The sequence below is a fragment of the Patella vulgata genome, chromosome 9, assembly GCF_932274485.2.
Source record: "Patella vulgata chromosome 9, xgPatVulg1.2, whole genome shotgun sequence".
Classification (NCBI taxonomy): domain Eukaryota; kingdom Metazoa; phylum Mollusca; class Gastropoda; family Patellidae; genus Patella; species Patella vulgata.
In genome coordinates, this window is record NC_065887.2 from 451379 (window position 1) to 467057 (window position 15679).

General features: G+C 37.4%; 1 protein-coding gene across 1 annotated transcript in view; it reads right to left on the reverse strand.

The window, feature by feature from the left end:
- Positions 1-15679, reverse strand: part of LOC126807824 (tyrosine-protein phosphatase non-receptor type 23) — a 36630-nt gene that overhangs the window by 6356 nt on the left and 14595 nt on the right. The window contains exons 15-25 of the mRNA XM_050532664.2: positions 14968-15128; positions 14403-14554; positions 13360-13553; positions 8290-11261; positions 7448-7544; positions 5785-5849; positions 4882-5019; positions 3195-3323; positions 3001-3053; positions 1878-1982; positions 671-870 (exon numbers count right to left, since the gene is read on the reverse strand). Coding sequence (XP_050388621.2) covers positions 671-870; positions 1878-1982; positions 3001-3053; positions 3195-3323; positions 4882-5019; positions 5785-5849; positions 7448-7544; positions 8290-11261; positions 13360-13553; positions 14403-14554; positions 14968-15128 — 4266 coding nt within the window. The remainder of the gene's footprint in view (positions 1-670; positions 871-1877; positions 1983-3000; positions 3054-3194; positions 3324-4881; positions 5020-5784; positions 5850-7447; positions 7545-8289; positions 11262-13359; positions 13554-14402; positions 14555-14967; positions 15129-15679) is intronic.

Below are 15679 nucleotides of genomic sequence, written 5' to 3' on the forward strand. Positions count from 1 at the left end.
TTTTAGGATACAAGTGTTTATTAAAAATGAAATTTAATTTGTTTTCAAATTATGGATAAAACGTGATGTTTTGAAATGAAATGAAATAGGGTTTAATGTCTATGAGGGAAATTTTGCCTGGACAGAAATGAAATTGGGTTTAATGTCCTACTGTTCTGCCCCGACTGGGCTAATGAAGACGGGCATACGCCATACAGACAGCGGTGCAACAGCCTACTCTTATATCAAATTCCAACTGCCAAGAGATCTTTTATGTGCATGCCCATGTGTACACAGGACCTCGATTTTTCATCCCATCCGAATAACTAGACAGCTGTCCTGCCCACATGAACAAATCTACATAAACACTACAAAGCAACATGCCTCCCAAATTTAGTTTTGTCTTAGTTATGATCCCGTTTAACATATGAAATGTGCTATACTTCTACTCCAATGGGCACACACCATATAGCACAGCACACCGCACCACACCACAGCACACCATACACTACCACATCACACCATACACTACCACATCACACCATACAGCACCACATCTCATCACACCATACAGCATCACACCACACAATACACCACCACACCACACAGCACCACATCACACCACAACCAAACGACTAGACACTTTTTCTTGCCATTTCAAATTTTTTATAAATATTTTATAAGTACTTACGTCTTTTAAGAAAATCTTCGGCAAAATATAACAGAGCTTCATAAGCAAAACGGAGTTGTTCTGTATTTTGAATACAGTTTTTACGTTTACTCAACAATCGTTTGGTTAATACTGGTATCTCTATCATACCGTTGCCATGGATAATCTCCTGCATTCCGGTATATATTAATATAAACGTTCCACTTCGACCAATACCATTCCTGAAAATATAAATAATCTAAGTCATTCCAGTTTATATCCTTTTCTTAAACTATAAATAATCAGAGAAAGAGAGAAATGAGGTTTAACGTCCACTCGACACAAATTTGGTCATTTTGGGACTAACATATGTTTCAATTTTATGTCAATAATTCAATTCCACCTACGAAGGGTTCTTTTACATACACATTCGCGTGCACATAAAAGAACCCTTCGTAGGTAGAATTGAATATAAGAGTAGGTCAGAGTGCCTCTGTTTGGACAAAATTTCCCTCATAACACAGTGTACGCGTATGCCCGTCTCCGTTAGCTCAGTAGGAGCAGAAAAGTAGGATGTTGAACCCAAATTTTTTATTTTGAAATTTTAAAGCTGTTGAATTGAAAATGGTACAAGTAGTTAGGAAATGTAAAACAAGGGAAAACTAACATTAAAAATAAAGAAAAAAAAGTTGTTGGCAGGGTAACACAATTTTTGGGAAAAAAATTATGAAAAAGGTAGGTACACCATGCAGGATATATAAACTAATATCTACCACAAAATCAGACAGAAAGCAATTTGAATGATCATTAATATTTCAAAAGTTATCAAAATATTTCTCCAAAGACAAAATATTGTGGTGAGGCAATGTTTTAAACACCATTTTCCGAGAAACTAAAAAAATTATACAGAAAAACTCTCTGTCTGGTTTTGGGTTTATCATTAAAGAATAAGCAGTCCGAAAATGAGACATTTATCTTTATTAATGCCAGAGATATGGTGTACCTACATTTTTCATACTTTTTCTTAAAAAATGTGTTACCCTGGCAACAACTTTTTTTTCTTTATTTTTAATGTTAGTTTTCCCTTGTTCATTACATTTCCTAACTACTTGTGCCATCTTCAATTCAATAGCTTTAGAGTTTCAGAAAGCATTTTTCGGGTAGCCTCACCCTGAACTGTTATTTCTTTTAGAGATTCAACTTTAAGTGAACTTTAAGTAAATTTTCAGTCACTATTAATAATACGTACCCACAATGCACTATGATAGGTTTCATGAGACTTCTTTGTTGTTTATAAAACGTGTGAGCCTCGTTGATAAATTTAACAATATGAGAAACATCGTCAGGAAAACCACTGAAAATACGAATAAAACAGAATAAAACAAACCATCAACAGAAATGTTTGATAAGAACAAGAGGATACTTGTGTGTGTGTGAGAGGGTTTAACATCACTGGATACAAACAAGGTCATTTTGGGACTAACATAAGGTTCAATTTTATTTCATTAATTCACTTACGCGTAGGGGTCTTTAACAGTGGGAGGAAACCGGAGGACCCGGAGGAAACCCACAAGGTTGGAGATGATACTTGTTGAATCGTCATGCTTATATAATAAAACCAGTGATTGTTTCCCATAGAAATTGTATTGTGTTATGTTAATGTGTCTCAATTATTAAATGCCACTTAAAATTAAAATAAACCACGTTTTTTTAGGCCTTCTCTCAACTCCTTCCTGAAGATAATATCTTATGCAGAAATATCTCTATAAAATTTGGCTAGTCTGTCAAATTTTGACTTATTTTGTTTACTTCAGATTAGCCGAATATTTTATCTCAAAAAATGTGAAATCGTTTTAAGACATTATTATTATAACCTGGTTCATAGTTAACAACACTAGTTAGTATTTTATCTTGTCAGTATTTTAGCTAATTAGTATAAGTATTTTAGACTGTTAGTATATTAGCTTGTTAGTATTTTAGCTTATTAGTATTTTAGACAGTTAGTATTTTAGACTGTTAGTATTTTAGACTGTTAGTATTTTAGACTGTTAGTATTCTAGCTTGTTAGTATTCTAGCTTGTTAGTATTTTAGACTGTTAGTATTTTAGACTGTTAGTATTCTAGCTTGTTAGTATTTTGGCTTGTTAGTATTTTAGACTGTTAGTATTTTATACTGTTAGTATTCTAGCTTGTTAGTATTTTAGACTGATAGTATTATAGTTTGTTAGTATTCTAGCTTGTTAGTATTTTAGCTTGTTAGTATTCTAGTCTGTTTAACTCCATTTTATTTGACATCTTGATTTCCTGAGATATAAAATATACTGTTTATCGTAATATTAACAATCAATCATTATAGATAATTGAAGACTAACCTAACTGGCCAATTCTTGTACAATAAATGTACAATTGTTCTTCCTTGTTTTGTCTGAAAAAAAAAAAAGAAAGTCATTTTATCTATAATCTGTACTATAAGTACATGTTCAACAGGTATAGACAAACTTGTTACTTGATTATCAGATGAAATTATTCTACACTCAACTTAAAGACAATATTCTAACAGACTTACCTCTGTATGTAACATGTATATTATTCTCTCGGTCCACAGGCCTTTATATTTAACACTCTGGAGATTCAATATAACCTGACCGTGCTCCATGGCTTTACCTTTCTCTGTGGGCCAGTAGATAGGATATTTCTACAAACAGAGAGAGATAGAGATAAATATAGGATATTTCTACAAACAGAGAGAGATAGAGATAAATATAGGATATTTCTACAAACAGAGAGAGATAGAGATATAATATAGGATATTTCTACAGAGAGAGATAGAGATATAATATAGGATATTTCTACAAACAGAGAGAGATAGAGATAAATATAGGATATTTCTACAAACAGAGAGAGATAGAGATAAATATAGGATATTTCTACAAACAGATAGAGATATAATATAGGATATTTCTACAAACAGAGAGAGATAGAGATATAATATAGGATATTTCTACAAACAGAGAGAGATAGAAATATAATATAGGATATTTCTACAAACAGAGAGAGATATAGAGATATAATATAGGATATTTCTACAAACAGAGAGAGATAGAGATATAATATAGGATATTTCTACAAACAGAGAGAGATAGAGATATAATATAGGATATTTCTACAAACAGAGAGAGATATAGAGATATAATATAGGATATTTCTACAAACAGAGAGAGATAGAGATATAATATAGGATATTTCTACAGAGAGAGAGAGATATTATATAGGATATTTCTACAAACAGAGAGAGAGAGATAGAGATATAATATAGGATATTTCTACAGAGAGAGAGAGATATAGAGATATAATATAGGATATTTCTACAAACAGAGAGAGATAGAGATATAATATAGGATATTTCTACAGAGAGAGAGAGATATTATATAGGATATTTCTACAAACAGAGAGAGATAGAGATATAATATAGGATATTTCTACAAACAGAGAGAGATAGAGATATAATATAGGATATTTCTACAAACAGAGAGAGATAGAGATATAATATAGGATATTTCTACAAGCAAACAGAGATATTTTGAATAACAATACAACTAGGTAATTTTCCAGACAAATATTTAACATAACTAATTTTAGTAATTTTACTTGTGCTCAAGACAGGCGACTTAAGAAGTGAGGGGAAACCCACAAGGTTAGACAGGCCAACCGACCTTATTCCTTGACACATACCACACCACTTGAATCAATGACAGACCTTTCGATCTAAAGCCTAAAGCCTTAGTAAAGCACACATATAAAATTATTCAGCCACCCCCTTCCCCTATCAACTGTGGAAAGAGTTTTAACCACTGTTTGTGTATATATAGGGGATCACAGTGGCTAAGTGGGTAAAACACTTAAGTCGCTTGAATTGAGGTCGCGTGTTCGATCCCTACATTGGCCAAGAAAGTTCATCCAGATTTTCCGGTGTGGTTCCCCCTTGTCAGTGATGCAGGACAGAGGGCATTTCAAGGACAGCTGTCTAGTCGTTCGGATGGTACGGAAAACCGAGGTCCCGTATACACATTGGCCTGCACATAAAAGATCCCTTGACAGTAGGCAGTAGTGCTGCTGTTCGGGCAAAATTTCCCTCATAGCACACTGTATGGCGTAAGCCTGTCTTCATTAGCCCAGTTGGAGCAAAACAGTAGGACGTTAAACCCTGTTTGATTTTGTGTATATATAGTTGTTGAATGAACATCGTGACTGACCTTGCCCGTTTCATATTCACTGGTTATCATAACAACAACTTCTGTTCCTTGTTCGTATACCATTACCCAGAAATCTGTTGTTGTCACGGGTAACGGGGTCTGCGTTGTTATAAACTTTGGACAAGATGGTGCTAAATCCTGAAATTAAAAACAATCAAATTTGAATTACCGTAATCCCCTAGCAACACAATAAACAATCACAGATAATAATTAAGAAATAAATGAACAACTTGTCCCATAATAAGAGAGTGTTGAATTAAAGATATATTATGGGAGATTAGATAAAGAGCTGACAGTTCTCACTATAATAGTTAAACACTAGGTAATGTAAAGGGAACCTGCTGAAAATTTCACTCAAATTGATCAACTCTGAACTGAGATTTTAGCATTTGAATTTTCGGCCTAGCCTCGATCATCATTACTAAAGTCTGTACGATAAAAAAACTTAGTCTCAATTATCCATTTCATGATTAAATTATGAATGGAGAGAGAGAGAGAGAGAGAGAGAGAGAGATGGGGTTTAACATCCACTCAACACAAACTAGGTCATTTCGGGACTACACGTTTCAATTTTATTTCAATAATTTGTTTGCGTGTAGGGATCTTTACCAGTGGGAGGAAACTGGAGGACCCGGAGAAAACCCACAAGGTTGGACAGGTGACCCTACTCCTTGTCACGTACAACCGGGGATTCGAAACCACGCCAGTTGACTCAATGACAGGCTTTATGATACAGCGTGCACGTGTTAACCATTCGGCCATCCAACCCCCCTGGGATATGAAACCTGGACAGTCCAGTCCAGTGACCTTATCGCTCATCTACCCCAGGTCCCTATAATCATTTTAAAATCTATATGAAAGAAATGACTTGTTAATTGAGATATAAATATAAAGAATACTTACATTGATCCAACTAGCATTGATATAATCATCTTTTACAGTAGATAACATTACTCTAGTAGCATCATCTAAAATACAATATATTCTATTCTTATTAGTATCATTAAATTATAGTTTTATCACTTTAATTAAAATATATATATTGGTGTTTTATTAATTATATAATATTATAGTTTTATCACTTTAATTAAAATATATATATTGGTGTTTTATTAATTATATAATATTATAGTTTTATCACTTTAATTAAAATATATATTAAAGGAGCTAAATCGCTAATATTTTGGACCTAGAAATTGGCACAAATGGGTCGCAACACATATAATAATGTAAAATGAATTTATATAAACTGTTTTACATTCAATCGTGTCCGTTTTACTGTGAATTGTCATCAGTTATGTTCGGCGAAATACGTACGCCAGAAGTCTCAACGGCAAGTCAGTTTCTAGCGTCTGGTTATTCCAGTCAACACCAATATTATTTAATGCGCATGCTCTCCAAATAAGAATATGATATCACCGTTTGACATGACTTGTGAAAAATATGTCTAGCCTCATTCTTTGTCTTTGAGCACCTTGTTACAAATGGCACTGAAACGCATTATGGTACACAATTCGTGTACCAATGGTAAAACGTTTATTTTGTCTTAAATATTGGATATCAGAAGCCCATCTTTTCCTGCTAAGATCACAACACCAATGCTGATTTAAATTGCAAAAAAATTCGTGTTTACAATGTCGAAGATTTTGGATGATATTGAGTTACGGACTTAGCTACTTTAAGTTCCCATTTAAATAAGAAAACAAAATAAAAATATCAACGCAATCTGATTAAAACACAGATCCTATTTTCGTTTTGTTTTTTATAGTTCAAAATTTTGTTTTACTTGTCTTTACTATACACTAGGATCTGGAAGGGTTGTTATTTAATCTTTACTATACACTAGGATCTGGAAGGGTTGTTATATAATCTTTACTATACACTAGGATCTGGAAGGGTTGTTATATAACCCGCGTTTTCGTTGAGCGATAAGCCAATGAAACGATCTGTTACGGCAAAATTGTGGGTAAACCACTAGAAACGTCAACGCTGATTGATTAATCAATGTCTGACGTCATAGGGTCAAAAGCTGCTCATATGACAAGACCTTCAAATACAACCGGTCAGATCTTCGTGTAGTGTAGGTCATCAAAAGTATGAAATAAGATCTGTAATTTAATGAGACTGAATATCAACAGTATTCTCCCAGCTTCGATTCAATTCGATAAAAAGTAGAGAGAGAGAAATGGGGTTTAACGTACACTCAACGCAAACTAGGTCATTTCGGGACTAACACATGGTTCAATTTTATTTCGATAATTTGTTTGTGCGTAGGGGTCTTTAGCAGTGGGAGGAAACCGGAGGGCCCGGGAAAAAACCACGAGGTTGGACAGATGACCCTACTCCTTGTCCGTACAAGCGAGGAATCGAAACCACGCCACGCAGATTTAGCTGTTACATAATGCATCTTCAACTGCAACGTTTCAATGTGGGTGCTCTCATCATAATGTTGCAGTTAATTAACCCAGTGATTGATATCCATAAAGTTATATAAATTATCGATGGTGTATTCAAATACACATTCTATAATCTATATCTAATAAGTTCTATAAAACACACAACTTACATGGCATGATGTCTTGATCTCTATTTTTCATTGGATAACATCGTGCAATTGCGATAGAATTCTTCTTCCCTTCTTGCTCTTGATACTCCATTAATTCCTTAAGCAGAAATCAAACTCAATTGAGGGAACATTTTACTAAAGTTGTGATAAATCTGTATTCTCTCAAATTTGTATGACTTGTAAATTCACAGATAATAGTAGGAGTGGGGGGTGAGGTGTGGGGTTCGGGTGGTACAGATGTGACCTCTTCATTGGAAATGTCACAGGTTTGAAAATTTCCAAACAGCGAGGGGATCACTTACGCCCTGTAACAAATTATAGAAAGGACTTTTCTGTCGATCTCAAGTTCTGAATGTGTCATCTTCAACATGCAGGAACAAGGCTTAGAGAGTCTAGAAGGATTTTTAGACCTAATTACATACATGTAACCCAAACAATCGTTACTATAAATGGAACGAAAACACAACAAAAATAATGGATGTACCAAATATTTGAAATGAAATGGGGTTTAACAGCCTACTTTTCTGCACCGACTTGACTGATGAAGAAGGGAATACGCTATGAGGGAAATTTTACCAGAAAAAGAGCCGCTACAGCCTACTCTTTTATCGTAATCCAACTGTCAAGGGATCTTTTAAGTGCATGCCAATGTGTACACAGGGTCTTAGTTTTTCATTCCATCCAACATGGTGGAACCACTCTGAAAAATCCTTATGAACTTTCTCGTCCAACGCAGGGGTCGAACACAGGCCCTTCAGGTTAGCAAGCCAATATCTTACTCACTGAACCATCATGGCTCCATGTAAGGCCTACATTTGATTATAATACAACTATATACCTACCCTCCATATGATGTCCACTCGAGAATGAGCTGAAGCTTCATTAGCTGATAAATCATCAACACACTTCCCAAATGTCTCCACGTCCAGAACTAGTTTATTCAGGGCCGCTGGATGTGAGTAGGGGTCTTTGGATTCAGGGATTCCTCTATTCTTCATTGCTTCTTCTTTCTGCTGCTGTTTTTCTTGGGCTGTGAGAACTTTTGGCGCAATCACCGGATCTGGAATAGCAGCTTGCTTGACGCTATCTGGACTAGAAGATAAGATTTCATCGAGTGAAGAACTCTGTCTTGATAGATTTGGAGTAATTGTGGTTGGAGGCATGTTCACAGGGGTAGAAGGATGACTTGATTGGGGCTCTTGTGGAATGACTGGGGCTTTCTGCTGCTCAGTATTTCTAACTTCAAGCGGTGCCTGTGTTGTCTGTCTCAAGGGTAGTGCTGGGGTCTGAGATGGAGCTGGTTGCAGGGGCTGCTGAAGATTTACTGGAAGTTTCAGACCTGTAGAAGGTACCTGAGGAGCCATGGGCATTCTGGTAGTGCCAGGAGTGAAGCCTGTTGCACCAACATCAACTCTCTGATGGACTCCTGTCTGTTGTCCTGACACTCCACTATATTGTTGAGGTTTCTGCATGCCACCGGTTACCGGCTGTCCTGAAATCTGACTGAGATTAGGACTTACATACTGTCCTTGAGATGTCTGATAAGGCTGATATTGTTGTTGATAGACACTTTGCCCCCCTGGTGCTTGCTGTTGTGGAACAGCTGGTCCTCGAGGATTGTACTGCATTGAACTGGAATTTGGATTTTGATACGGCGATGTCTGATGGTAAGTTCCTTGCTGATTTGGGAGTTGCGCTGGCTGTGTTTGTCCGGGTGCCATGTATTGACCTTGTTGATTTGAAAATTGAGACTGCGTAGAACCTTGAGGAACTTGTGACATACCTTGCTGAACCCCAGAAGCAGTCGGTTGCTGTGAATACTGATTTGGCTGTTGCTGATAACCAGGTACTGGTGGTCTAATATGTCCTTGATTCTGTAACATTTGTCCAGTATTTCCCATTTGTGCACTTTGAGGCAAGCGGGGGCCTTGACCTGTTCCCGGCTGCATATTTACTGGAGCTACTTGCCCAGGTGGTGCCATAGGTGATGTTTGATTTGGCATCTGTGGAGGTTGTTGCAGAGTCTGTCCTGAATATGCATTCTGTCCCCCATACTGTCCCTGTTGAATGTTGGTACCTTGGGGACACTGAGATTGAGGTGCATACTGTCCAGCACTTGCGGATGGAATCGTCTGTGTCTGAACAGGATTGTTCATTGGTTGTTGGTTAGCAGAAGGTTGGTAAGTTTGATGCTGGGGACTTTGTCTTGGCTGTTGATAACCATATTGAGTTTGGACACTTGATCCAGTGGGATTTGGGGTTTGTGTTGTGACTTGACTTTGAGGTATAATTACCATATTTGGTTGACTTTGTTGATTTGAATAATATCCTGGAACTGAGGAGTGAGGTGCATTTGGCTGAAGCGGAAACCTTTCACCTTGTAATGGATAACCAGTGTTATTCTGATGTGATTGAGATGGGTAGGTCAATCCCGCAGGTTGGCTGGTGTTCACTGATTGATATCCAGTAGGCATTGGACCTCTAGGATGATACTGGGGATTTGGAGGAACCTGTTGCATCATCGTTTGAGGCTGTGATTGTAGAGAAGTCTGTTGATACACGTAGCTTTGTTGAGAAGATTGCTGTGAGTTCTGAGGATATTGTTGAGGCGGGGTCATGGACGTTCTCTGAGGATACTGTGTATGCATAACTGAAGCTTCATTTTGCACTTGATTGGGGGAGGGAGATGGGCTTGGTCTTTGCCAATACTGGGAACCTGGTGGAACTGCTTGTGGGTTTCCAGAAAATCCTGCTTGTTGGTTTCCAGGATACATCTGTTGTTGTTGTCCAGCCTGCATGCTAATCTGGTTGCTCTGATGCATTGGTTGTTGAGCTCCAGGATGTATTTTTGATTGTGTGCCTTGCACAGTTGGTAGTTGATGCCCTTGTTGGTTGACTAGATGTCCAGGTTGCTGGTAGTTATACTGTTGATTCCCTGCTGATGGATTGTAAGCCTGGGAATGTGATGATGGAGTTTGACTAGAATTTACTGCGCCGTGTTGAGGAATGTATGGTTGCTGTGCTGAGACAGGGTTCTGATGCCGAAGTGAATTATTATACATCTGACCCTGGTTTCCTGGAGGAGCAGCATATTGCTGATGCATCTGATTTGGAGTGGAATAAGTAGGCAAGCTCTGGGGTCCAGAAGGCCCTCGTGGGTTTACATTTTGGTTCCTTTGCGGATGTCTCTGTGGTAAGCCATGATGCAAGTGTTGACTTTCATTTGTCGGAGAAATCACTGGGGTATCGACGGACGACACTGTTGATGTACTATCCTGTCTGTACATTTGGTTTGCTCCTGGGTTCACAGGATAACTAGCATTCCCTGCATTAGGTTGAGAAGGATACTGGTTCATCATATTTGGGTTGTACTGTGAACTAGCTGAAGCCATTGGAAGATTTGGTAGAGAAGCTGGCTGACGTGGGATTTCTTCTGATCTTTGATCTTGTCGAAGAGTTTGTGCAGCAACATCAGGAGGCAGATTTTGGCCTTGTACCAAATCTGGACCAGGAAGAGATACTTGGGGAATCTTTGGATCATATGGAACATTTGGATAACTAGCCGGAATATTTCTGCCATCAGGAATTCCCGAATGCACACCTTGAAAATGTTGTGGAGAATCAATACCATCTAAGCTGGGGCTAGGACTGGGTGTTGCCGATCCCCTCTTTGATTTTGGTCCAAATGTTGCTGGCTTCATGAAAGGGAGATAATCTTTGAGCTTTGGTCCATCAAATGAAGGTAAAGTGGGCTGTGGAGAACTTGGGCTGGGTGTTGGTGGTTTGGGTGCTGAAGGTCGAGATGGTGGGGGTACTGAAATCAAACAGAAAAATTAAAGTTTAACACTGAGTAAAATAAATAAGAGACAAAATTTCAAAGTTATATTTAGAGAGGGAGAGAAATGGGGTTTATCATCCACAAGAGATAAACTAGGTCATAAGGTTCAATTTTATTTCAATTATTCGCTTGCACGTGGGGGTAGTACACCGGTGTTAGGAAACCAGACAACCCTGAGAAAACCCCACTGCTTGTCACATTCAAGTGGAGGATCGAAACCATGCCAATTGACTCAATGACAGACCTGATAATGCAACACCCACGTTCTAAACCAGAAGTTATGATCAGATTATATGTTCCTGAAGTTTAGACGAAAGATCAAATCATACCAGGTTGAAAAAAAAATTAAACAATATGGCCATTCGTTAATTATTTTATTGAGTCCAACCACCAAAGTTTTAAGATGAAATTAAGAATTTATTTTTTATTCTTAAAGGTACAGTAGAACTTGCTCGGGCGTGCACTCCTAATCAGCGAACACTTGCTTCAATGAGCACCAAAGATTCCCCCCGAGCGATTTTTAAGTAATTTAACCTCTACTAAGCATGCACCTGTTCAACGTGTGCAACGGGCATCACAATTAATTCCCCCCGTAACAAATCTACTGTTTCAACGGTCACTCCTCTAACACGGCCAGCGGTCACTATTTTACTAATAAATTCAATAAAACATCGCCCATTCAACGGCCATTGTTGAATGATACCATCTTGTCGTTCTTTCTTTGTAACACTCCCGCTAATTCCGTGAGTAGTAGTTAATTAACTGGACCCCCACTGATCAGGTAAAAAGAAATGTAAAAATAACAATCAACCCGGGATTATCTGCTTATTAATCTTTTGTTTTATTAAACGATTAACTTGATCATTGTTTTCACGCGTAATGACACATTATTTGATTCTGATTGAATAAAATGTAAGTACCGAGTTTTGTCACGATCACCTAGTATCTCTTTTCCATTGCCACTTTGTTCAATTGTTGTTAAACAGACGTTTTAGCGCCCCCTATAATATTACATACAGAGTTACACCCCCTGTAAATCAGTGATAAAATCAGCGATGTTTTATTGTTCATGTGCTTTTTTGATAAAATAAAATTAATTCATCGATTTTCTTCACAAAAATGGATAAATATTACCGAATGCATCACAATGGTAGACAGTAGTATCGAAGAAGTTATGTTCGAGATTTGAGTAAAGAATTTTCGTTCGGCGCAATATTCACCGACGGTCAAATTTATCGATGCAAGTATTGATGTTCGCTCCCAATGCACCCAAGCGTAATTAATTTATGTCAGCACAAAAAGCACCGAGATTTTATTAGGTGGTCGCGTAATCGCTAAAATAGTTGGGGTGGGAAATACTCAAATTCACGGCATTTTGAAACGCTTTTAGACGCTATGATTCAGTATGATGAAAGTAAAAGAAATATTGGGGGGCCAGAAATCCAGCATTACTAAACAAACATGTATACGCGATTACTTTGAATTCACATGTATTGTTATTGTTATACTACATAAATAAAAAAATATATGCAATCTATATCTTTATTTTTTGTGGTTGGGGCAATACCTCTAGTCAAAGAGCACCTCCATTAAGCAAGCATTTTTAAATTTCCCTTGGGTGCTTGCTTAATACAAGTTCTACTGTATATATTTATTCTTTGTTAAATTCATATATCAATTGTACACAATAGTTGCTTTGTTTGTTGTTTTTGGTGCTGGGGAAATAGTATTAGTTTAGAATAGGAGTGAGAGAACGAGAGAGAAATGGGGTTTAACCTACACTCGAGACAAACTAGGTCATTTTGGGACTAACATATTTTAATAATTTATTTGCGCATAGGGGTCATTAGCAGTGGGAGGAAACCAGAAAACCCGGAGAAAAAACCCACAAGGTTTGACAGACGATCCTACTCCTTGTCACGTACAACCGGGGAATTGAAACCACGCCAGTTGACTCAATGACAGACCTTATGATTTCACGTAACTTGACTCACTGACAGTCCTTACGATCCAACGTGCATGCGTTAACCATTTGGCCACCCAACCCCCAGTTTAGAATTGAGAACAGAAATACCTTTTGGTGCAAATCTGTTTTGTATTTGCTCTCGTTCTTCTTGCTGTACCTTACAAACACCACGACATCTTTGTAATAATCTGCAAACCGTTTCTTCTAACTTCTTATAAAACTCTAAACCCTTCTGACTCTTCGCCATTAAATCTTCATAAACATTGTACGAACTGATCAGTTCTTTTACTCGACTTTCACGCCTGAACAAAAGGGAGAGGAAAAAAGGGGGGGTTGAATTCACTCAATATATTGTATGGTGGGGGGGGGGGTGAGTATTCTAGGGTGAAACCCCACACACACCAATCACAGAGGAGAGTGATGGAGTTTAATGTCCACTCGACACAAAAATATGTCATTTCGGGACTAAGATATGGTTCAATGTTATTTCAGGGACTTTAGATGTGGGTGAAAACCGGAGGACACAGAGAAAATCGACAAGATTGGACAGGCAACCCTACTCCTTGTCACATACAAGCTGGGATTCTAAACCTCGTCACTTGACTCAATGACACACACAGACTAATCATAGAATTGAACCCACGAGGGAATTGATGACAGACTAAAGAACTACAGGACTTGATAAAGAGATGAACAAACTAATCTTACTCTTCTTCAATTTCCAATCGACAAGGGTTCTTTTACACGCATGCCAATAAATACGTGAGAACCTTGATTTTCCATCCCATCCAACTGACTAGACACATATAGGAGCCACTGCTGATAAGTGAAGGCTGGGCATAAAAAATCCCCAAAGTTCTTATAAACCCACAAAGGAATTGAGATCTAGAACCTTCTAGTCTAAGAATCCAATGCTCCAACTGCTCGACAACAATGATCAATTTATACAAAGATGGCCACCGTACCTGGCAACCGACACGGCTGTATTTTGTCGTATTGTCACGTATTCAGCATTATATTCTGTTAAAAATCTTAATTCATACTCAAAAGGGATCACAAACAGGGCATTCGAGTTACGAATCCAGAGCTCTGACTGCTTGACAATTATGTAATAAAAATTGCGTCAATTCATACAAAGATGGCTACCATACCTGACGACCGACTTAGCTGTATTTTGTCGTATCGTAGCGTATTTAGCATTACATTCAGTTAAAGCTTGTAATATATTATTCTGTGCCATCATATTCTGTTCTAATAATGTCTTTAATTTATCATGTTTCTTTAGCTGTTCATTAAATATAGTCTGAAAAAAAAAAAGAAATGCCTCAATGTTGCTGATCGTGATTGGCATTTTTCGGACAATATCTATCCAATATTGGACAGAAATGGGGTTTAACGACCCTACTGTTCTACTTCAACTGGTCTAATTAAGACGGGCATACAAAGTGCAATGTTTTATGAGGGAAATACGTCCTACTCATATATCGAATTCCAACTGCATGGTTTCCCCATGTCAGTGGTGCAGGAAGGAGGGCCTGACAAGGACAGCTGTCTATTTGTTCCGATGGTACGAAAAAACCGAGGTCGTGTGTATACATTGGCGTGAATGTAAGAGATCCCTTGGCAGTTGTACATGCTAACCATTCGGACACCCACACACCCCTTGGAGAAAAAGAACTTTTTTTTTATGATTGTCGTAGAACAAATATTACTCACCTCCTTATTTCCGCCATCTTGAGTAACAAGAACATTGGTTATATCATCTGATTGTATCTGATCACGTAACTGATCGTGTAACATTGATCGCTGATTCTTCATCTCCTCAACTTTATTCAACAATTTACGGAGTTCGTCTACAACAGCCTCATCACCGGGACCTGAAATATTTAAAATAAATAGGGTCATATAAAACAAGTATTCTGGTTCTCAAATACTGCATCAATCAAATAGGGCCATAAAAAATTAAAAATAATCTCGGTAATTACTGCATGTAAATAATTTAACTCAGATTACAGGAAGTAGATCTAAATAAAATTTGAATGAATCCAGAGATGTTACTGACAATCATTAATGATACTGGATAATCATACATTCACGAATGATACTGGATAATCATACATACAATCAAGAATGATACTGGATAATCATACAATCATGAATGACTGGATAATCATACAAATCATGAATGACTGGATAATCATACAAATCAAGAATGATACTGGATAATCATATATACAATTAAGAAGAATGATACTGGATAATCATACAATCCCTAAACATGTGCCGAATGTCCTGAAGATATTTGTCAATAAAGATTTCAGGACACTGTAATATTCATACGCGAGGTGTCCATTTCACCACAGTTTGCGACCAATATGAATCAAGGAAATTTCCGATTTGTGCTATAATTGTGTTATAATTTTTTTTT